Source organism: Xiphophorus maculatus, chromosome 7, assembly GCF_002775205.1.
Source record: "Xiphophorus maculatus strain JP 163 A chromosome 7, X_maculatus-5.0-male, whole genome shotgun sequence".
NCBI classification, from domain to species: Eukaryota; Metazoa; Chordata; class Actinopteri; order Cyprinodontiformes; family Poeciliidae; genus Xiphophorus; species Xiphophorus maculatus.
Genome location: NC_036449.1, coordinates 1,851,730 through 1,873,235, shown reverse-complemented (window position 1 = coordinate 1,873,235; position 21,506 = coordinate 1,851,730). Strand labels below are relative to the sequence as shown.

Here is a 21,506-nt window from a genome sequence, read left to right as displayed (position 1 = left end):
TGACCATTAAATTATTTATGAAAGTGTTCATAGCTTAAGACATTTTTATTTTTAGGCAAGTCAAGGCACCACGTGACTATCAGGAATCATTAGCCATCCACAGTCAGTCTCTCTCAGGTACTGCCCTGGAAATATTCCTCATGCTTTGTTTGTCATGGTTTCAGAGAGTTTTGGGGGCCACAAGTGGATTCAAGGACAGACAGTCCTAAGATTTCTGACTTGATTCTACCAGTCAAGTATGGTTAATCACTAGGCATTGAATGGTTGTCCAAAAGGTCCTAAAAAGAAACAGCATACAAATTACTTGATTACTGCCAATGCGTGCAGCAGGTGGATTTAACCCCCCAGGAGAGGTGGTGAATTTTACAAACAGGCATTAAGGCACACCTGAATGACTGTCATGGGAGATTTTAGGATTTACACGGAACCAAAGTGTTGCATGAATGATTCAAACCAACACTTTGGGTATGTTTGATGAGGGAATGACAGAAAAAGATGCTCACTCTTTGTGGCTCAGGCTGAGGTATTATTCCTTTTTCTCAGAGTGATATGTTTCTCTTTGTCTAGTAGCCGTTCCACTGCAGCTCAGTAGGTTTTTTCTTGTGTCATGTTTCTAGTTTCACTCTGAAAGTAGGCCAACAGAAATGGACACATGGATGTAAGTAAAGAGGGTTTATTTTGTTTGTCTGGTGGACTGGGGTTCTGAAGGAGCTGCAGGGTAATGTGGGTTTGTAAATAACAGGCTGAGTCTGAAAAGAGGGAAAGGATGAGTGGCGCTTTACTAGCTGGAGGGAAATGATCCGCAGGGAGGCGAGTAGATGTTACAATCTTAGTTCACGCTTCTTACCAGCTGGTGGCGGTAGTACATTATTAAGTTGTTACCACATACTTACATACCACAAGAAGAAAAACACAAGCGAGAAGAAGAATCTTTTGCATAACAGCTGATGCGTTGCTATATCATTTTTAAAAAGCTGTCTTTCATTTATTTACGATGTTTTTAGACTAAATAAATGTTAGTATAAGGCGGTGACTGATTAGAAGCGATAGAGCCTCTTGGTGTGAGAATATTGACGGTAAGTAAAGCTGTGGCCATTAGAAACAGAGGAAGCTTGTTTAGTTGTGAGGATCTTTAACGTAAAGGAATTTGAAAAGAAGCTTTATTGATAGCTGCCATATACATATTGGATTTTGTATCATGTTTAAGTCTGAGACTGCAAACATATTTAAGACTGCAGACTTAATATGTCTGCAGTCTTAAATATGTAGACTGTGTATTGCAAACATACTGCAAACTGTTCCAGTCACAAACAGTTTGCAGTTACAAAGGCAGAAATAATGCCTTTGTAAAATAAGCGCAGACAGTATGAATTGTAAAGGTGCTTTTCTGACTGAATGTTGACGCTTCCGGGACGCAGAAATTGATCGTTTCTCACCGAATTCAAATGACTGAAGGAGCAGCTCTCCATGTCAACATGCCTTTCAGAAACCTGTTAATTATCATTAACAAAAAACACCGGCTGCAATTATCCAAAAGCACAAATAAAGTATTTAACGTGAATCATAACTTTCTCTCAGTGTTTATTATTCAGAACTTTCTTCATTATGTAACAAACTATAGTCCCTTTCTGCCTGGATTTCTTTGTCGTAGTACACAAAATTATTTGCGTTTTTGCTTCCAGATACTAAGTTAGGTAGAGATTATTTATTTTATTATTGCACAAAAACAAATTTTGTTGAGAATCAAATTGGAGACATCGGGATCATTTGGAATATTTGATCGATAATGCTACGGTTAAATAATTACATTTCAACAAGTCTAATCCTTTGTGGTTCATCATACTGTATTTCAAATACTGAAATACAGTATCTGAAATACAAATACTGTATTTAATTTTGTAATTTAATTACAAAAGTTTATTTAATTAGCTAATTAAAAGCAATTTAATTAGCTTTTGTAATTAAATTGCAACAAGTCTAATCCTTTGTAGGTCATCATACTGTATTTCAAATACTGATATAAATGTGCTGTTAAAATTCAACGGGATGCCATTCAGATTCTGACCACCAGATGGCATTAAAGAGTAAGCAATCTAAGTAAATAGAGATTTATTTTTAGAGCATTTTTCTTTGCAAGGTATTTTAAAATGCAAAATAAAGCTGATGTATATGACAACAATTACAAAGACCCTCAATGAATGCAGTCAGCAGTTTTCTGACTTCTGACTGAAGTTATCTGAATCAATAATCCTTACCAGTAATAGATGGGATTGGGTTTGTAATTTAATGACGAGCAAGGAAGCACCAATAAAAGAGCTGATGATTAAAATCAGCAAACAATTTATTAGTTACCTCTGGCTATTGAGCAGAAGATCAAACACCTAAAAATTGAGATTTATTTCAGTTCAATAAATGCATTATAACTTTTTGCCTCATTTAAAAAGTAAAAGCTTTATTTTGATTAGAGTTGCTGGTTGGGAACAAGTACCTTGATGCGGAAATGGCAATAATCTTAATCTTAATTTTGCTCCCAATAGAAAGCCATTTTAAATATAGATGGTCATTTAAAAGATAAATTAAAACACCTGCTGAATTCTATAGAATAGTGATATCAATATTTTATATCAGGAAGATTGTGTGCAAATTGATCAGTTTTCAATATTATTTTTTTTTTTGCAAAATGATGTGTTTTTGATAAGAACCATGCTCATTTGTCCTCAGAATGAGACCCTTTCTCACTTAGTGGAATCATTTCTAGATTTCTGAAATCTGCATATTTGTTTTCCGCTGTATAAATAGTGGGGATGCACTGATAAATCCGCCCTGATTTCTTAATTTTGGTTGATCGGCAGTCAAGCTCATACTTATTACATTGTTACTGATCTAATCTACCTTCATAAAGGTCTGAAAATCAGCCTCTGTCCCCTTTTGCTCTGCTGTAATAGAGGGCTGATTGGCTGACCTGCCCACCAGGTCACTTCTGCACATCTGCATTCAGAATAGTCACCACACTGTTTTCAATGAAAAATCTGTACTGGCTTTTTAAAGATTTGTAATCAGCCAGAAAGCTGCAGTCCCAATGAGTAGACAGCCACCAGGATTATCTCAGTTATTATTTTACTTTACATGCATTCATATTCATATTATTTTACCAATATAAAGATTTTCTTTCTCCTCTAAACTGCTGTTTACATTCAGGTAAATCTCTCAGATGGATGTGAGCATAGCCGTGTCTCTGATCCGGGGTCAGATGGGCACGGTGGTGGAGCGAGCAGTGAACACGGCGGTGGAGACGGTGCTGGCCGAGATGCTCAAAGTGGTTGGAGTGAAGTTTGAGGAACTGAAGGCTCAGGTGGTGGTGATGAAGAGGGACGTCATGGCGCTGCAGAGGGAGAAGGCCCTGAAAGAGAAGGAGAACGACAACATCCGAGCCAAGCTGCACTACACCGAGCTGAAGCTCAAGTACTACAGGCAGGGAGTGGAGGAGGAGCTGCAGCAGAGGGCATCAGCCTCCGCGCTGATCCGTGTCCAGCCGCCCGCCTTCACCCGCATGCAGAGGGGGAAGGCAGAGCTGCCTGTACCCCGTCCAGCTCACAAGTCTGCAGAGGAAGTACTGTTTAGCAGCAGCCAAGGTGTGAACATGTGAGGTGTGTATGTTTTGCCTCAGCGCCTTCAGAGTCTCATTGCTCGCTTCGGTTTTGTTCCCAGAATGCACCTCGTCAGATAGCACAAGCAGACGAGCAGTCAGAGTTTGCTGTCCTTCAGATGCGACGAGCTCCGACTCATCGGACCTGCTGCTTCCACTCACACTCACTGTGGGCGAGTCTGTGGACAGCAGCGCAGGTACAGCGCAGTAAATTGTCCCAGAACTTATTGCGATAAACGATAATATTGTTTTGAGACCATTTTCAAGTTGTGTACTAGAAATAATGGCATAGAAATGCAAGAACACGTTCTCAAGGATCAATAAACTTTAAATTCTAATGAATATCTAAACAGTAGAACTGGAAGACATTTGAAATATCCAAAATAAATACAGAAAACCAAGAAGACCAAAACACCAGACTGAAGACTTTTATCATTCAGTTTTTGATAAAAAGAGAGAGAAACGAGAAAAACAATAAATCAAGTGTTGGGTAAATTGTATTATTAGTAATTATCAAATATTTGTTGTATCATGTAGCCTTGTAGTTACATTTAGATAATGTTTCTGTGTGTTAAATAACTTTGATTCTTTCTTGAGACTTCCCTGGGAAATAGGGGTGACAGCTACTCTCAGCAGCTGTTGCCCTGCAGGACTTCCTACAAGACAGAGGTGTTAGTTGCTCCCAGCAGAGTTTTACAGTCCTGCAATAAACTCTGCTCTGTGCCAGCTTTGAAGCTATACAACGTGTCCTATTTGACGCCGTGCCTGGAGCAAGAAGGATTTAGATTGTAGATAACATGTGTTTAGTTTAGTGATTGTCTTTTAGCACTGCAACTAAAATGCTTTGACCCCACCCCATAGAGTTGCAGTGCTCATTGTGAGAGGGATCCTAAGAACAATAAAAGAGAGGAACAGACAGATGTGTTTCAGAGCAGGTTGGAGATTTGTAACTGAAAGCACATCTCTGTCTGCTCTCCTCGCGAGAAACAAAGAATCTAACTCTCTTGTCTTTCCTGTGTTTGTTTAATAGGTATTTAGACCTGACATCAAGCAAGTGAAAATGATTGAGTTCTTTTCATTTATCATGTGATTAATTGATTTATTGTGACAGGCCTAGGCATAGGAGGTATATATGCTGCTGCTGCACACCGCTCTGCTGAACGATGCATTTCTCCACCTGTAGTTTCTCTGATGTGAGCTGAAGTTTGTCTAATGGTCAGACAGGATCTGGACTAAAACCTCTTGTTTCTTATGCAGTTTTATTTCATCACTCAGTGCATGATGGACCTCAGAGGGAGGATGTGGACCAGGTGGAATGGACCGTCACCATGCAGCCTACAACAGAACGATGTGCCGAGGCTCCTGATTCCATTAGGACCCTGACGTTGTTGTCAGGGAAACAGCCAGCGCCTGTCCCACTGTCCCCAGAGGTTGACAGCTCCATGCTGCCCTCTTTTGCTCCAGAGGTGACAGCACACATCCAGTAATTAGCTCATGTTTTGTTTTAAGCTGGACAGGAAAAGGTTTACCTTGGATTGAAACCAAATATTTACATCTACAAGAAGAGATGTGGCCTTTTTGAGGTTTTGCTACTAAGGTTTATATCAGTATAGGGTTACCATTATCTCTGTTTGGTAAACCAAAAATAATGAGAGAACATTTTTATGGTGTTTTCACACCCAATAGTCCAGTTGACTCAATTAGGGACCAAAATTGCAATATTTGTTCTATTTTCAGCTGGAATGTCTCACCTTCTCACTGCATTGGGTCAAAAAAACAAACCTTTTGAGAAAACCTGTTCCCCTCCTTGCATGTGGTGGCGTTGCACCAAGAACCACTGAAAGAAGCAACATAAAAAACTCTGAAGAAGACTTCACCAAATACAAACAAGAATGGAGTAGATTTTAGCAGTTGTAGAATTTCTCCTTTGTCTTTGGTGAGAGACCATGACCCAATTCGCTCGCTAGCGCTAGCCTTGTGGTTTTGTTGTGGTTGTATTTACCCAGAATGCCCTGCTTCTTGCTATTGGTATTGGCTTCTTGCTATTGGAGCGGTTTCCAGTCCATTTGGCGTTCACACATTCATTTGAACCACACCACAGAGTTCACTTAATCAAACCAAGACTGAAGTCTGAACTCTGGTCTTAACCAGAGTAATTTTCTTCAAACAACTAGGGAGTAGAAATGTACTCAATTACTATTACAATTTACTATAGTAAATGTAATTAAGTAAATGTAACAAGTCACTGCCCAACTCTGATTCTAACTGATGTTGAACTGGAAAGTTTTGGGTGGATTTAATGTCAGTCAGCGAGAATAAAAGGTAGATTTTTTTTTTACAGTGGATGATAATATCTGGTTTGAAATGTATTTGTTGCTTAGTGTTCGACAGTTTCAATAAATAAGAAAAACATTTACATAGCTCAAGCCATTCTGACATTAATGTTGGGTAATTCAAAAAGAAAAGGTGCCACAAAATACCTGAGTCAGTGTTGCAGGTGAGCTTTGTTTCATCTGAGTCTGAAGTGTTCTGCTTGGAACACCTGTGTGTTTTTCTTTGGTCATACTACTAAATTACAGTACATTATTCACAGAAATACTTAAGGATTCAAATTAGAATCTTGAAAATTTCCTCAGATGGTGCTGATTGTCTTCAGGTGAAGCAGGAGGTCCAGCTGTCACAAAAAGAAGAAGAGGAGGAAGAAGAAGAGGAGGTGATCTGTATTAAGGAGGAGCCAGCAGAGGAACAGGAAGTGATGGCCACCCTGCTGCTGGACTGCCAGGTGCAGCGCGGTCCACCCCCACAGCCAGAGGTGACCAGTAGTCCCTGCTCACTTATTTACTGTTGTGGAGGGAATACAAATCCAAATTTACATGCATTTACATTTACATACTGCGGCTGTAACACCGGCTGTGTTAGAAATCATTCTGCTTTGGTTTTTAGATTGACACAGTTACGTTTTGTGATTCCGTGATCAAAATTTTCCTGTAACTTCACATGTAGTGCTGTTTGTAGGAACACTCCCATCACCTCACCAACTGCTACAAAGCTGTGGGAGGATGATGGGAGGAGATTATGGCATGTGGTAGAAGGACTAACTCCAATTCAAGGTTTGTCCCCTTGTGGTAACACTATGTACTGCAGTAGAAAGTAAATTTGGAAATAAATACCAATAATCACGTTCATACCTGGTGATGTGCGGTGTCACCGCACATTAACACACAAACGTCCTCAGATGCAGTCCATCGTCACCAAAGTGAAAACCAGTCAATAGGATGTAGATTTTCTTTCTTTCTCCTCCTGCAGACCCCAAGGAGGGCGGCCGAGCCAACACGACCGTCAGCAGGTCAGATCCACCTGGGATCTGATTTCAGCCCAGCTGGATCCTGCATCTGTGAGTAGATCTCTGTGTGTGTGTTTTGATTAGATTAAATTTATTTATTATCACTGCACAGTAAACAATACTACTGGAGTAAAAATCTCACATTACATCTACATTATCACATTATAAACATAATACTGGACTAGGCAGAAGTATGATCTGTAAAAAATAATCTTCCATAATGGAAGGAACAATGTTGTGTGTTCCCTCTCAGATACTCTGCCTCAGTTGGCCGGCTCCCTGCCCTCTGCTGCAGCCTTGCAGCCCGGCGGTCTGCCCCGGCAGGCGGTGCGGCCCTGGACCAAAGACCTGAGTCTGTACGAAGAATACAAACTGCGGCGGAACGAGCTGCGGAGGAGAAACCTGAACAGGCGGCGGGAGCTGGAGAAAAGCTTGCCTCAGCCGCTGCTGGCAGACCTGGTCAGTTAGCTTTTTAATCCTGGGACAAATATGGTTTTTATGCTCTGGAAACGTCGTACTGGATTATGATGAGGCTATGTCGTTGAAGGTGCGTGAGCGTCGAGAGAAGACCAGGCTGAGGGTAGCCAGGTGGAGAGCCAAGAGGAAACTGCAGGCCTGTCTGAACCAGACTCAGGTTAGTCCAAACTGGCTTCTTACACTGTGGACACATCAGCTGTCCTGCACACAAACAAACTTCTAAATATGAATTTGTTTATACTGTTTCCAGATTTGGATGTAGGTGGAAAAATGTTTTCACACACAGTTTTCAAGCTAAATGATTTATCCCAGCTTCTCTCTGTGTAACTGGCCTGTTAGACAAAGGTTCCTCATTTAAACCTCGTCCACAATCTACGTTCTCTTTACACCATCAGTGCTCCGTGTGGCTGGGACCAGACCTGTTTAATGTATTACTGAAAATTACAAAATAAAAGCCTCAATATGCCCCTCAGGTTAATAATATTAGCCTGCATTATCTTTTTCTCTAGCATTAGCCTTTTAGCTTAAATAAGCTATTAGCTATTTTCCTGACTTATTAGCCATGTCTAGTATACTGAATGGAGGAAGTCAATTATAGACAACATCCTAGTGATGTCCCACATGCTACTGATAGCAATCACGCTAACATTAGCATTTTCGCTAATTTTAGCTGATACATTTACTTTATCATCCTGAATGGTGCATGTCCATGTTAGTCAACATTCTTGTGATTCTCCTCATACTATTTTAGCTTTCTTTAGCATTGATGCTGATTTTTAGCATCAGAACGCTGGGTCCAAACCACGGGCACACTTTGGCAGGCCCCGGTTAAATTTCTTCAGGAATTTTCTAGTATTGTGTCTAATGTTTTCATTTCCGCAGCGTACAGAACGAATGTGTTGGAGTGGGTTGTTTACAACCCATCAAATATGGAGCGGCAGCATCATTTCTTTGGGATCATTCTTTATTCTTTACTTATGCTAACATGTAAAATTATTAAACCAAAATTATTTCTTTGTAGCTCTTCTCCAAGTAGGCAAAGTTTCTTGTCACATTTTACAACAACACCAGCAGCAAATGCCTGTAAGTTACATTTAATTTTACTTTTAAGATCTTTTTAAGTCAAGTATGATTCAAATGTTTAAGCCTGATGGAATGATAAAAAACCTACTTAAATTGATGATTTTAATATACTATTGTCAATCTAAACTTAATATTTAACTATTAAAATCCCTGTTTTAACCCCCAGCCTCCTGAAATATAAACTTCTGACGTCCGTCATGATTAATCATTCGCCTCAAATGATTAAGTGACGCAGTTGCAAAGGGTTAATAGTTTGAGTCATTCAGAACTGATCTGACCATTTCCATAGCAACGATCAGAAGCAAGACATTCCTGAGATTATGAATGCTTCCATCTCAAAGCATCAGGTATTCTACAAGCAACTCTTTGACTCTCAGCACAATGTTTTTCAACTATTTTTAGGATGGAAGAGGTCTTGACCACCATGTTTTTTCCCCTGACTTTTGGGGCCAGATATTTGATCACCACAGGAGTGAGGAAAGTTTTTAAGAAACTGCTTCCGGGAATCACTTTTGAAACAAGCAGCTATCGGGACGAATGCACGGAGTACGACGATTTTGATGCCATTCTTTTCAACCCTTCCCTGGCTGGGGAAGATTGCTCAGAGAAACAACTTAGCTCTCAGGACGAGTGCAATATCGTCTCTGAGTACGATATTTTCGATTCGTATGTTTTTGATTTTTCTCCAGCTAGAAAGCAGCAAACTTCCCTGAGGACGTTTGCTGTGAGATTTCAGATGATAATATCCTTGATTTCCTTGAAGAGGATATTGTAGTAGGGAACGATTCCTCCAATTCCTCCATTTCCTCCGATTCCTCTGATTCCGCCGATTTTCATGATCAGGATTTCTCCTTATCAGGCTCTAGTGAGAGTTATCACATATTTCTGTCTGGAAAGACATCTGGCACATCCTGGCACATAGTAGCGTGGCACTCTCAGGCTGCTCAGGTCTTGGAGGGATACTTTCCATGTTTCCCATGTGTCCATTTTGTCTGCAGGGAGAGGAGCATCCCAGTTTTCAACTCCATTTGAGAGTTCACGTAGCAAAAGCCTGCCTTTTATTGTGACTGGAGATGCAAGTCCCAAGGGGTCGAAGATACTGTTAATTACTGAGAGAACCCTGCGGCGGTTGTAGGGTTTGTCATTAACAGCTACCTTGAATATGAATGAGTCAGTGTTTATGTCCCAGCACATTCCTAGGCTTCTCTGATCTGGTAGTGGGTCATCACCAAGACTCAAATCTTTGATGCCAGAGGCCAGATCTTCTGATTTGAAGGCTTGCATGACTCAGACACTGTTTGAGGCAATTTTGTGGAGCTTGAGGTTGGACTCAGCCAAGGAGTCACATGTTCGCTTGAGCAGGTTGATGGCTGCTGATTCAGTGGGAAGCGAAATCAATCCATTATCCACGTAGAAGTGTCTCTCAATGAAGTGTCTCATATCTGTTCCAAACTTTGTCTTGCCTTTCTGAATGGCTCTTCGTAGGCAATAGATGGCTACCGCCGGTGACGGGCTGTTACCAAAAACATGCACCCGCATACGGTACTCCTGGACCTCCTTTGACAAGTCATTGTCCTTATACCACAAAAACCTCAAATAATCTCTGTGGTCTGGTGAGACGAGAAATCCGTAAAACATTTGCTGGATGTCAGCAGTGGCTGCAACGAGCTCATTCCTAAACCAAATCAGCACACCAAGGAGGGCATTATTAAGATCTGGGCCCGTTAGCAGTACGGAGTTGAGTGACACACCACACTGCTCTGCACTAGAGTCGAAAACAACCCGTATCTGAGGGTGCTTCTGGGGATGGTATACCCTGAAAATGGGAAGGTACCAGCATTCAGTGTTGTCGACGGTGGGTGAAGCGATCTCTGCATGATGGTTCTTGAACAGCTTGTCCATAAACTCTGAGAACTGTTCATTCATTTGGGGTTTGTTGTTTAGGTTACATTTCAGTTACCTGAGTCTAGACAGTCTTGATCTCTGTCATTTGGAAGTGGCCAGCGAGGGGACTTGAACGGTAAAGGAGCAATCCAGTTGTTGTTTTCATCCTGATGAACTTCCTTTTCCATTATCCATAGGAATGTTTCATCCTCAAAGGATAGGGCACGCTGGTTGTCAGTCTCTGTGCGCTCAAAAATTTTCTCTCCAAGCTTTTCTTCTGCTGCATGAAGTTTTGAGCTGTGTTTAACCAAGTTATTATTGTGCTCCCAGCCGTAGCATGGTTTTTCTTTGAGGCTGATGCTGTTAGGACAAGGAGTAAATTTGAGATGGACGTCAGTTGGACAGAATGTGCGTTTTGTAGATGTTGACAGTTGGCTTATGAGCGTTGAGGCATACTTCCCCCACAATTACCCAACCCAGATCCAGACACTGGGCAAAGGGAGCGCTGGGGGGTCCATTTACTTGTTTTCGGGATCGTAACATATTCAGTTTCAGACCCACGGTGACTCACGTCTCCACCTCTCCCACCAGTCAGTTCTTTATCTCTCAGTCATTCCAAACCTTTCATCGTCCCAACAATTTTACTCTGATCAACTCTTTCTTATCTCGATTTCTGTCACCCTTTATTTCCTCTAGGTGGGGCCTGCCCATAGCAATGCATGAGGAGAGCAGTGACTGACTTCTTCCATCACCGTTAATGCGGCTCGTACCGTTGCGTCCCCACCCACAAAAGTGGTATCAAAATGTACGGCTCGATGCCGGGAGGGGAGCTATTACTTTTGGTGGCAATCGGAGTTACGATGGCGACGTAAAAAGCGAAAAACGTGCAAAATTTCCAACTGCCGAAACGCAGAGTGTAACTGACACAAACTGCCACTGCGTTAGTGTGAAATGAAGTGTATTTTTGACCCCAAAACAATTTTGAAATCGCCGTCACGCCCACAAATATCGTACTATCGATATCAAATTCCGTCATGACATTGATACGCATGCCTGCTCCGGTAAAATGTTTTCGAAATTTCTCTAGGTCTTACTGTTTTCTGACGAGGTGCTTCAGAGCGAAATCACGCACCAGGGTAACTGACAGATCTCACTGAATCACTTCCATGTATTTCTGAAAAATTTCAGACCTCGGCGGACAACATTTTTGTCTCATCACTGTTGTTACTGTGAGTGAGGTTGAGATATGAATCGCAGGACTATCGGAGACGACAAATAGCCCTCTAATACCCTTCAAACGATTTTCGAATATGTATCACGGTTCCCGAATGGGAAACAGTTGTTTGGACTGCTTTTTTCAGTCAAACTGGCTGGCTCAAACAGATAGAATTCTGTCAGCTAATTCTGTCAATTAGTATTTCTAACTGCTCCTCTTACTGTGTACTTCTCCGTTGTCTGCAGTAGATGTAGAAACAGCAGCGAGGTTTGATTTTCTACCGTTGAGTCTCAATAAATTAGACAGACATGCTTCATTACCATAGCAACAGAACAAGGAGCAGGGCAGAGCGGCTGATTAGGACTACAAAAACGCATCACTATAGTTCTAACTATTACAGAACTACAACATGGCAGAACTGTCAGTTACTACAGAGGAATGAGCCTGCCTTTAGAATTTACTTGTGTTTTGGGCATTTTATAACTGATTTTAATCAACCATTGTTACACACAAGGTTAGTGTGGCCATTTAAAATTAAGCTTAATGAACATTTCAAAATAAAAGCCTTGACATTTTCTACATCAGGTAATTGCTGTTTTGGAAATTATATAACTGATTTTAACCAACCAGTGTTACCCATGGGATTAGTTTGGACATTTAAAATGAAGCTTACTTAAAATTTCTAAATAAAAGCCTTAATACTCCCCCCTGGTTAATGCACCGCCATAGGCGGTGCAATAATATTAGCCTGTATTATCTTTCTCTCTTAGGTCAAGTGCATTAGCATTAGCCTATTCCCTAAAATAAGCTTTTAGCTATTTTTCTTACATATTAGCCATGTTTACATCACTGAATGTAGGAAGTCAATCTAAGAAAACATTCTAATGATGCCCTACATGCTACTGACAGCATTTAGGCCTACATTAGCATTTGGCTAATTTTAGCTTGTACACTAATTTCAACATACTGAATGGTGCAAGCCCAGGTTCATCAACATACTTGTTACTCTTCACGTGCTATTGATTACATTACAACTTTCTTTAGCATTGATGCTAATTTTTAGCATGAGAACGCTGGGTCCAAACCGACGGGCACACTTTGGCAGGCCCCAGTTAAATTTCTTCAGGAATTGTCTAGTTGATGTATTAGACCTCTTAAACTGAGACCTGATCCATAATAATGTTGTGGGCTGGGATGATCATAAAATTGGCTGCCAGTTCTCTGATAGATGTTGTCTCAAAGATTATGTGTCCCTAACATTTATTTGATTTTTATCAAACTTTAAAAGCCCCATCAAAGTACAGGCTCTATTGATTTAAAGGAGCATTAAAAAAAAGATATTCCACCTACTGACGCTGTATTGCCGATTGATTGGTTCCAGTCTGGATAGTTAGTTGCTGCTTCTTCTGTCATTCCTACAGAGAACAACAAACAGATATTTGGACATTGAATCATTTCACCAATTTCTCTTTCATGATGTCTAACTTCAAGCTTTGAAAATTCTTCAATAAAGAACAACTTGTGGTAAACACATTAATATCCATACTGTTCTAAATTGTTCTCATAAGCTGTATTGTTACAGGTTATGGCATTTTGCAGAATAGTGTTTCACAGTATTGTGTAAAAGTAAAAAAAAAAAAAAGCAAAAACATTTATTGCTGGGGCAGTGCTAATTTTTTTTCTCAACAGAAAATGCAAATCAAGATGCAATAATAATTCCATGTTTTGTTCCTTTGTCAGGCTCCAGGGGGCGCTGCTGTTGTCTCTCAGGCTGGTGTTTCTGTCAGCAGGCAGCATCAGCAGCATGACACTCCATGTGGTAAGATAAGACATGATTACACAGTGAGCTTGGAAAGCAGCTTTTATTGCAGATACAGAAGAAGCAGACTATTTCTAATAGGGCCATATTAATGCTTTTTTATTAATGCACTTAGATCATAATTTTAAATATTTGTCAATATTTACTGACATAACAAATGAACAAATCAGTCCTTTTAGTATTGTGTTTGTGATTTTTTTATTTATTTTTTGCTATTAAAATCAATGTTTTTATGGTGCTACTACAGAAATATTTGCAAAGAATTTTGGCCCCTTTCAAAACCTACACACAGAGAGAAGAAAAAGAAAACATAGGAGATCATTCTCAGCATTGAGTTGTTTCATAAATTCACAAATATTGAGTTGATATTGAGACAATGAGACAAAGTAAATACTTGAATATTGAAAAGGCAAGAATGTTGTAAAAATCTAAAAAATCACAAGAATTTAGTCTGGGATATTCTCAAACTAACTTTTACATGGAAAACCTTTAGGAACGCTGTAAAGTCACAGCAACAGCCTTGAAAAGTATGTCTGTGTAAAACATGAATAAAGCTGATTTCATTTGGTGACTTTTTTATCCCATAGATAGAACATCACTTAAAAACCCTATAAACTGTTTCTTTAAGTACATGTCCATGCATGACAATTACCAGTTAAATGTTACCTGTGACAGTAAGTCAGAGATGAACTGAGAGATGATATTAACATATTATTCAAGGATTGTAACTACAACAAAACTCTCAAAAACCTTTTATCTCTTCCTGCTAGTATTTACAGTTACTGTATATAAAACTTTATGATGTCAAGCAGATCCGGAGTCAAGTAAAATGGATAATTTGAACATAGTTCTAACATATAATAGATATAAATTTAGCAAGCAAATTAGTAATGGCAGAAAAGTGATCACTAATGGAACAAGCTGCACCACTTTGGCTGCTTTAGGAGCAGAAGCAGTTTGGTGACATTTGTCTGCCTGATTGTTCTCTGAAAATTCTGTCCTTGTGAAGCATTGAACACACATCGGTCTCATCTTGTGTTTCAGCTTCCAACAACCAGCAGAGACAGAACTCATCATCTCCTCACACCAGCAGCTTCCTCAGCACCGTTTCTGGAAACTCCATTCCTGCCGTCCTGCCGGCCGTTCCTTCCTCCTCCCTGATCCTGCGGGGCCCTAACGTGTCCCCGCACGAGCACACTGTGACATCATCTTCTTCCTCTTCCTATGATCAAATCAGCCAGTCGCCGCGGGCCATTTTACTGACAGATGTTCATATTTCACAGTGAACTTCATGTAAAACACAGCAGAGTCAGCATGCTAGCATGGAGTTTATTTTAGAGCAAAAAGCACCTTAACCACGTACAAAACGAAAGAATAAAGCACAGGTTCTAAAACGCTTCTCTACAGACATAATCTGTGATTCAAAGCATGTTAAATAATGCATTAGATGAACATGTTCTTAATCAGTTTTTCTTTTTACACAATACAGAGAATCTTGGGTTGCATTACTCAAAGCATCACTAATGTTACTCTACATCAGGGATGCTCAACTCCAGTCCTCCAGAGCTATCGGGATGCAACTTTCCCTGCTCCAACACACCTGAGTCAAATCAATGTCTCGTTACCAGGCCTGTTCAGAGCTGAATGACTGTTGGTGAGGAAATTCAGCCATTTGATTGAGGTCTGTTGAAGTAAGGATACATCTAAAAGTTGCAGGACGGTGGCTCTAGAGGACTGGCCCCCTGCTCTACATGCTTAGTGTTGATGTAATAAAAAGTTAATTCCAATAAATATTGTTTTCCTCCAACTATGTGCTCTTTGTTCATTTCAAAAGCTTTTCCAGTGCAAACCAGTGTTATTATTATTACTCCCTGCAATGTGGAGTTAGTTTGTACAAAACATGGAGTCAGAACACAAAAAAGCAGGGCTCATTCATTTTACCTGAGCCAGCAAAATGTTTTCCACTTTTCCTCCATGACGGCTCCTTGTCATGATACTCTGAAGGTTCTGTTCTGTTCTGGCCTCAGTTGTCTGATAAACTACATCAGCACTCAAGCAGGTTTTTGCCTCTGGGTGTTTGAGACATCCGTTTAAATTTTTACACCACACAATCAGACTGACGGGGCTGAATATTTGTCTATAGCTTCTCCAAGTAAATGTATTTTGAGTCAGTGTTATCCGTTGATAATCTTCTGAGAGATGGCTCCTGGCAGGGTGTAGAAAAGCAGGGCCAGGAACAGCACAGTGATCAGCAGGACCAGGGCGATGATGATGTATTTCTTGTAGTTGCGCCACACCAGGTGGAAAAAACACTTGAAAGGGTTGACAAACCAGGAGAAGGACGTGTCGGGTCGGCTGGAAGACAAACACACTTGGTTTAGTGGTTAGTATTTCTAACTGCTCCTCTTACTGTGCACTTCTCCGTTGTCTACAGTAGATGTAGAAACAGCAGCAAGGTTTGATTTTCTACCGTAGAATCTCAATAAATTAGAAGGACATCAAACAGTTAATTGGCTGCTGACTGATGACTTGAGCTGGTGGTTTCATAGCACAAAAGTGGCAGAGAAAGTTGCAAAATTATTTTAAGCAATTAGGCTTTACAACGCTCAAGTCTGAGTTACTGAATTCTAATTTATTCTGTACTCACTTATAGTTTATTTATAGATTACATATTTGCATGTGCATGCCTTTTATTAATTTACATTAAGTCATACATATATATATATATATATATATATATATATATATATATATATATATATATATATATATATATATATATATATATATATATATATATATATATACTGTATATTTTATGAACTATGTCTTATGGTTATATTTGTATTACTATTTAATACCTTAGATGGAGCACCTTGCCAACAAATAAGCAATTTCCACTTGGGGATCAATAAAGTATATTCTATTCTATAAAAGCAGCAGAGGTTTGTTGTTGCAGATTACAAGTAATCCAGGACATAATCCTAAATATTCCAATAGAAGGAAAATTGACTTCTTGCTTGTTGAAGACATTTCACCTCATCCAAAATGTTTCTCCAGTTCTAATAATTTTAATAAGCATCTTGGTGCAATTATTATATTATTATATTTTAGTCTTGACAGGATTACAAACTCAAATGGTTTGGGGTCAGTTTTACAGACACTTGCTGAACCACAATCCCACTAAAGGTCACCTGAAGCAGTAGGCAGCTTCAGCAGTACCTGACAAAGTTCAACCCGGGGTTGGTAGTTTGAGTCTGCTTTTTGGTCTGTGAGTGTTTCCAATCTTGTATCCTTCAGATAAAAAACTAAACTTGTATGTATTGTATTGTAGAATGCTTAGCTGTTTTTGTATTTAAATGTCCTAACCCTAACCCTTTACAGGCAAAAATGTAACTATTAAGTATTTTTTTTAGTTTTGCCAAATTCTCAAACCCAGTTTAGCAGAACAAGCTCAAGGCCTTCATTATTACTCTTACTTTGGTTTGGGCAGTGGCTCCGGCTCCTTCCGCGCTTTGCCAACAGGATTCTTCTCAGCCTCTTCAGCTGTCACCAGGTGGAACTCTGCCTCCACTTTTCCCTGCAGTTTTTCCAAGTAAATGGTGAGCAGTTCTGGATTGTCTGTTGGTTTGTGTGGTTGTGTGTGTGTGTGTGTGTGTGGGTACCGTGAGCTCTCCAGACTTGCTGAAAGGCCACCAGCCTCGAGCTCTCTTCTGCTGGAAGATGGAGATTCTGTCTGTCACTTCTGTCATCATGTCAGCCTTACATGACTTGGCTGTTTTTGCTCCACGGGGAAATGCATGGAGGTCCAACTCCAGCGTGCCTTGAACACACACAACCAAACACATGAAACACGCAGACACACACACACATGGAGAAATGGTCATACACACCCACCTAGGAAGTCATCAGAGGAGAGTGTTTCAAAGTCCCAGACCTGCATGATGAGGATGGCAGGAAGCTTCTGCTCTGTTTTATCTAGAGAGAAGATGTGATCTCTCTTCTTCACCACCACCACCTGAGGAAGAAGGGAGGTCCAGACCTCTCGTCCATTTAATACCCCACAACTCCTGGTATAAAACATCATCATCCGTGTCCCGTCATGGTTTGTTATGCGTGTGTACCTTTTCAGCAGGCAGATAGCTAAAGGGAAACACAAAGCGCCAGTTGAAGTTTCCCTCTCCAGTCAGAGAGTTGTAGTGGACATCAGTTTCCTGGCGGTCATCTTCCAAACCTTTCAGCCAGCTGCACAGAAAGAGAGAGAAGCTGGGCTCAGGATCAGTAGTTCTGAAAGAAAACTAACAGAATTTATTGTGAATTAGAAAAATACATAAAGCCATGTATGAAAAAGGGTTATACAGGACTCAGAATTTAAAAATGTTTTCAAAGTCTGTCCTGTTACCAATGTATGTGGTTGATATGTGTAAAGTGGAAAGGATTTGAACCAAGCAATTGTTGCAAGTTGAATAAGCAACCTAAAAACATTACCATGGAGAAAATCATTTTGGTCTCTTAAGTGCAATAAAGGAAAATGCAAAGTTCTAAAATCTTAACAGCTGATGACCCCAACATGACTGTGAGGGAGATCAGAGCTTCAGGAGTTTCATGTATTTTTATCCAGAGGGAGAAGAAATGTTCTTCAGTTTATCAGCTTCCTTCTATATCAGGATATTTTGTAGAAAGAACGTTGCTCAACAGGGATTTAGGAATCAAATTGTGCAAAATAAAGTGATGCAGGGGGCGATGATATGTTTGTACCCTTTGATGTAGATGTCGCTGGACTGTTGACCGGTCAGGAAGTTACTGTCTTCCAGAATCACATCTTCTGTATTCCAGATGATGATTCGCAGTTCGTACCTGTTAACAGATTAATGGGTTACCTTCCCCATCCCCAACCCCTCTGACCAGGTTTGGTGTTAGAAAACAGTCAAAGTTCACCCTTTCGGTTTTCTTGGAGAAATGTCCACTGGGGGTCCTGGATGTGGTAAGTCCATTGGGAACATATCCACCCACATCTGGACCTGACCCTGCACACACAAACACAAACAGAGAGCTTCGTTTGCTGCACACTTGAAAGTTTTTATGACCAAGTCACAGAACCTTAATTGGTTTTAACTCTGAGCTTTAACTAGACCTTCTTTTTTGAGCCACAGAGGTGGACTTTCTTTTGATCATCGTCCTGCTTCATAACCTAAGGCTGCCTGACCCTGTGATCACTGAGATTCTATTGAAGGACGTACTGCTAGAGAGCAGAATTCAATGGTTTAAGGAAAGTCCTCCAAGTCTAAACAAAGCAAAGTTTCCACAGACCAATGATGGCAATGATGATTGGCAGAAAGTGCTCCACCGGCTCTCTACTCAGCTTCTTGCCCGTCTCTGATACATCTGATGACTGCAAAGTCATCTGAGTAGTTCTGCAGATGAAGAGACTTGTCTTGTACTGAAAGTCTGGAGTGAAAAGGAGTGGGGAAAGTACAGAACCATGTGGTGCTCCAGTGCCAATGGCTATCTGGTCAGACAACAACTGAGGTCTGTTTATTAGATACTCATTGATCCAGGGTCTTTTTGGGTTTCTGACTCAGTAAATTGGGATGAGTTGTGTTGAATTTACAGGAGAAAAAAACTGCATTATGGTTAAGCTTTCATAGGTACTGGAATAAGAGCAAATGTCTTACACAGCAATAGACCCTTCTTCTGCAGGCTAGTAGCAATTAGTTGTTATAATAGCAACTAGGGACTGGCTGACACGGTCTGGACCTTATTCCAGTTTCAAACATCCATTTCTTTCTGTAATATTATAAAGAGTGGAATTTTTAGAACTGTAGTACTTCAAAAAGTTGTTTTTTTTCAGTCTAGTTGCAAAGATTGTCACATAAATTACCCATTTAAACATGTTTATTAAACATTTTTCAGCAATCGGCCAATTACAGTCACACAGTGCATCACGTAGTTTTAGACCTCACAGCTCCATTTGACTCAGTAGCTCAGATCATCACAACGTCCCAATCAGGAGCAAAACAATGTTCACATTCTCTCTCTAGTTGATGGTTTACTTTATGCTACAGTTTCTTCTTCTGATGTTTTGTTTCTTTTGAAGTGCTACGGGGCTCCACCATTTTTGGTCCCATCATTTTCCCTTTGCACGCTGAGTATGGCTAAATTACACTCAGATTTACTTATAACTGTAACAACTGAAACCACAAGTGTTCATTTTCTGTTTAATAAACTGTTTCTCTTAATCTGAAGAAAAGTCTGATGGCATAAACAATGATGGTTGATGCATGGCGTCCAGGTTGAGAAGCACATTAGTGCAGAAATGATACATAGTTTCCATAAATGCATTCTTTTATCTCAGTTGAAATCCTTTTTTCCCACTTTTCAAACCAATCTAACTTGTCCATTGTACTTTAAACTATTGGTGCTGGCGAGACAGCAGGACTATTGCTGACTGAATATTTTTGCCTTTTTGAATAGAATCTTTTGTTTGTTTTAATTTTTTTTGTTGCAGCAACTGTTTTTGGATAAAGTGAATAGCAAATATTTATTTAGATTCTTCACATTTTGTCACATTACAACCACAAATCACTGTATTTTATGTATTTTATGCGATAGACCAAAACAAGGTAGTGCTTAATTGTGAAGTGGAAGGAAAATGGTGGTTGTTAATATAAAGATATGTTGAAAAGTGATGTGAATATCAAACACTACATTCTAAAAAACTCATTTGATTTGATGTACCTGATCCATTCCCGGCCGGGCCTTGTTGTACAGAATTCTGGTCTCGATGTGTTCTGGTACCAGTTTGCATCCCACAGCTGGGATCTCTGCCCAGCGGTGCAGGATCTTTAGAGACAGGTGCTCATACGACTCCACCGGCTCATCTAAGACGAGGACAAATGCAAACAATTACATGCACATAGAAGCAGCACATCTATTATCCTTTACAACATACTATATTACCAAAAGTATTCACTCACTCATCCAAATGATGGAATTCAGGAATTCTAATCACTTCAACGTCTATAGGTGTATAAAATCCAACATCTAGAGATGCAGAATGCTTCTAAAAATGTTTGAAAAAGATTGGATTGACCTCAGGAGCTGAATGAATTCCAGCATGGTATCATGGATTTTGTTACTACCAAATAACCAACAGTTGGCTGATAGGGGTGTTATTACAAAGTGATTGGAAACAACAGGAAATTAGATATGAATTGGTCGATCACATAAAATGTGAGAGCAGAGTCAGGAGATGCTGAAACCTGCAGAAAGTGCAGAGAGGTGGCCAGCTTTCTGCAAAATCAGCAGCTACAGAATTCTAATTTTCATGTGGGCTTAAGATGATCAGAACAGTGCATAGCAGATTTCCTGGCTGTGGAAGTGGCTCCCATAGGAATGTGAAGAGGCAGATGCAGTCAGGTGTCTAAAGCACATTATGACTGGATTCCAGAGCAGAGGAGAGAAGTTAGAGAGAAGCCTGTCAAAGGAGCTGGAGTTGGAGTCGGCCTTCTTCCCATGAGGTCTTTTGAGAGTCATGTGTGATCTTTTGGGGCCCAGGAATTGAATGTTGTTGGCTTAAAAATGAATATTACACTGACGATTTTAACCTTAAGCTTTGGGATTTGGGGTCAGAGTTCAGATATTACTGTTTTTGAGCTTTTCAGATTCTAATTATTTAGGATTATTACAGTACTATAATGTACTAATAATTACAGTAAATGTAACTTACTAGGCTTGATATATGTAACCAGTGTTCTGAAACTCCTAACATTGATGTATGTAATCAATAAGGATTCATTTTGATAATGTATAATCAGTATTTTGTAACTCAAGACGCAAAATCCTAACTTGAGCAAATTTAAGAGCATGTTGTGAAAATGAGGAGAACAACCGTTAACAGGTGTGATCTGTGGGAGTTAATTTAACTTTGATGGCTAGTAAGTTAACCCACAGAAGGAAGTGAGGAGAAACATTCTGGACGAAGGTCGTCAAGCCTAGTAAATCTGCTCTTGTAAATTCAGCTGAAATGTTCTGGTGA

At 40.0% G+C, this 21,506-nt stretch overlaps 2 protein-coding genes across 5 annotated transcripts in view; one reads left to right on the top strand and one right to left on the bottom strand.

The window, feature by feature from the left end:
- Positions 1 to 911: 911 nt before the first annotated feature.
- On the top strand, positions 912 to 14,771 carry LOC102225724. Of its 2 annotated transcripts, none has more exons than XM_023336749.1 (10): positions 912 to 1,076; positions 3,199 to 3,632; positions 3,709 to 3,843; positions 4,922 to 5,112; positions 6,303 to 6,458; positions 6,953 to 7,040; positions 7,243 to 7,448; positions 7,537 to 7,623; positions 13,390 to 13,468; positions 14,513 to 14,771. In XM_023336749.1, the coding sequence occupies exons 2-10, from the start codon at positions 3,212 to 3,214 to the stop codon at positions 14,752 to 14,754; spliced, it is 1,605 nt and encodes a 534-aa protein (XP_023192517.1). In that variant the 5' UTR covers positions 912 to 1,076; positions 3,199 to 3,211; the 3' UTR covers positions 14,755 to 14,771. The 2 variants fall into 2 exon arrangements, with proteins under 2 accessions (XP_023192517.1, XP_005805352.1); XM_005805295.3 differs by having other exon boundaries at positions 4,904 to 5,112.
- A 12-nt stretch (positions 14,772 to 14,783) lies between these two features.
- Positions 14,784 to 21,506, bottom strand: part of fer1l6 (fer-1 like family member 6) — a 31,316-nt gene continuing 24,593 nt past the window's right edge. For all 3 annotated transcript variants that reach the window (XM_023336747.1, XM_023336746.1, XM_023336748.1), the window contains 8 exons: positions 20,207 to 20,349; positions 18,407 to 18,495; positions 18,227 to 18,325; positions 17,593 to 17,713; positions 17,366 to 17,486; positions 17,134 to 17,291; positions 16,948 to 17,048; positions 14,784 to 15,823 (listed from right to left, as the gene is read on the bottom strand). In XM_023336747.1, the coding sequence (XP_023192515.1) occupies positions 15,643 to 15,823; positions 16,948 to 17,048; positions 17,134 to 17,291; positions 17,366 to 17,486; positions 17,593 to 17,713; positions 18,227 to 18,325; positions 18,407 to 18,495; positions 20,207 to 20,349 (1,013 nt within the window). In that variant the 3' untranslated portion in view covers positions 14,784 to 15,642. The remainder of the gene's footprint in view (positions 15,824 to 16,947; positions 17,049 to 17,133; positions 17,292 to 17,365; positions 17,487 to 17,592; positions 17,714 to 18,226; positions 18,326 to 18,406; positions 18,496 to 20,206; positions 20,350 to 21,506) is intronic.

Excerpts from the sequence above, each read along its gene's own strand:
- LOC102225724 (XM_005805295.3), top strand. The coding sequence starts at position 3,212 with ATGGATGTGAGCATAGCCGTGTCTCTGATCCGGGGTCAGATGGGCACG. Across the intron at positions 7,449-7,536 it reads AGCCGCTGCTGGCAGACCTG|GTGCGTGAGCGTCGAGAGAA; the intron begins GTCAGTTAGCTT and ends ATGTCGTTGAAG. Across the intron at positions 13,469-14,512 it reads GCAGCATGACACTCCATGTG|CTTCCAACAACCAGCAGAGA; the intron begins GTAAGATAAGAC and ends CTTGTGTTTCAG.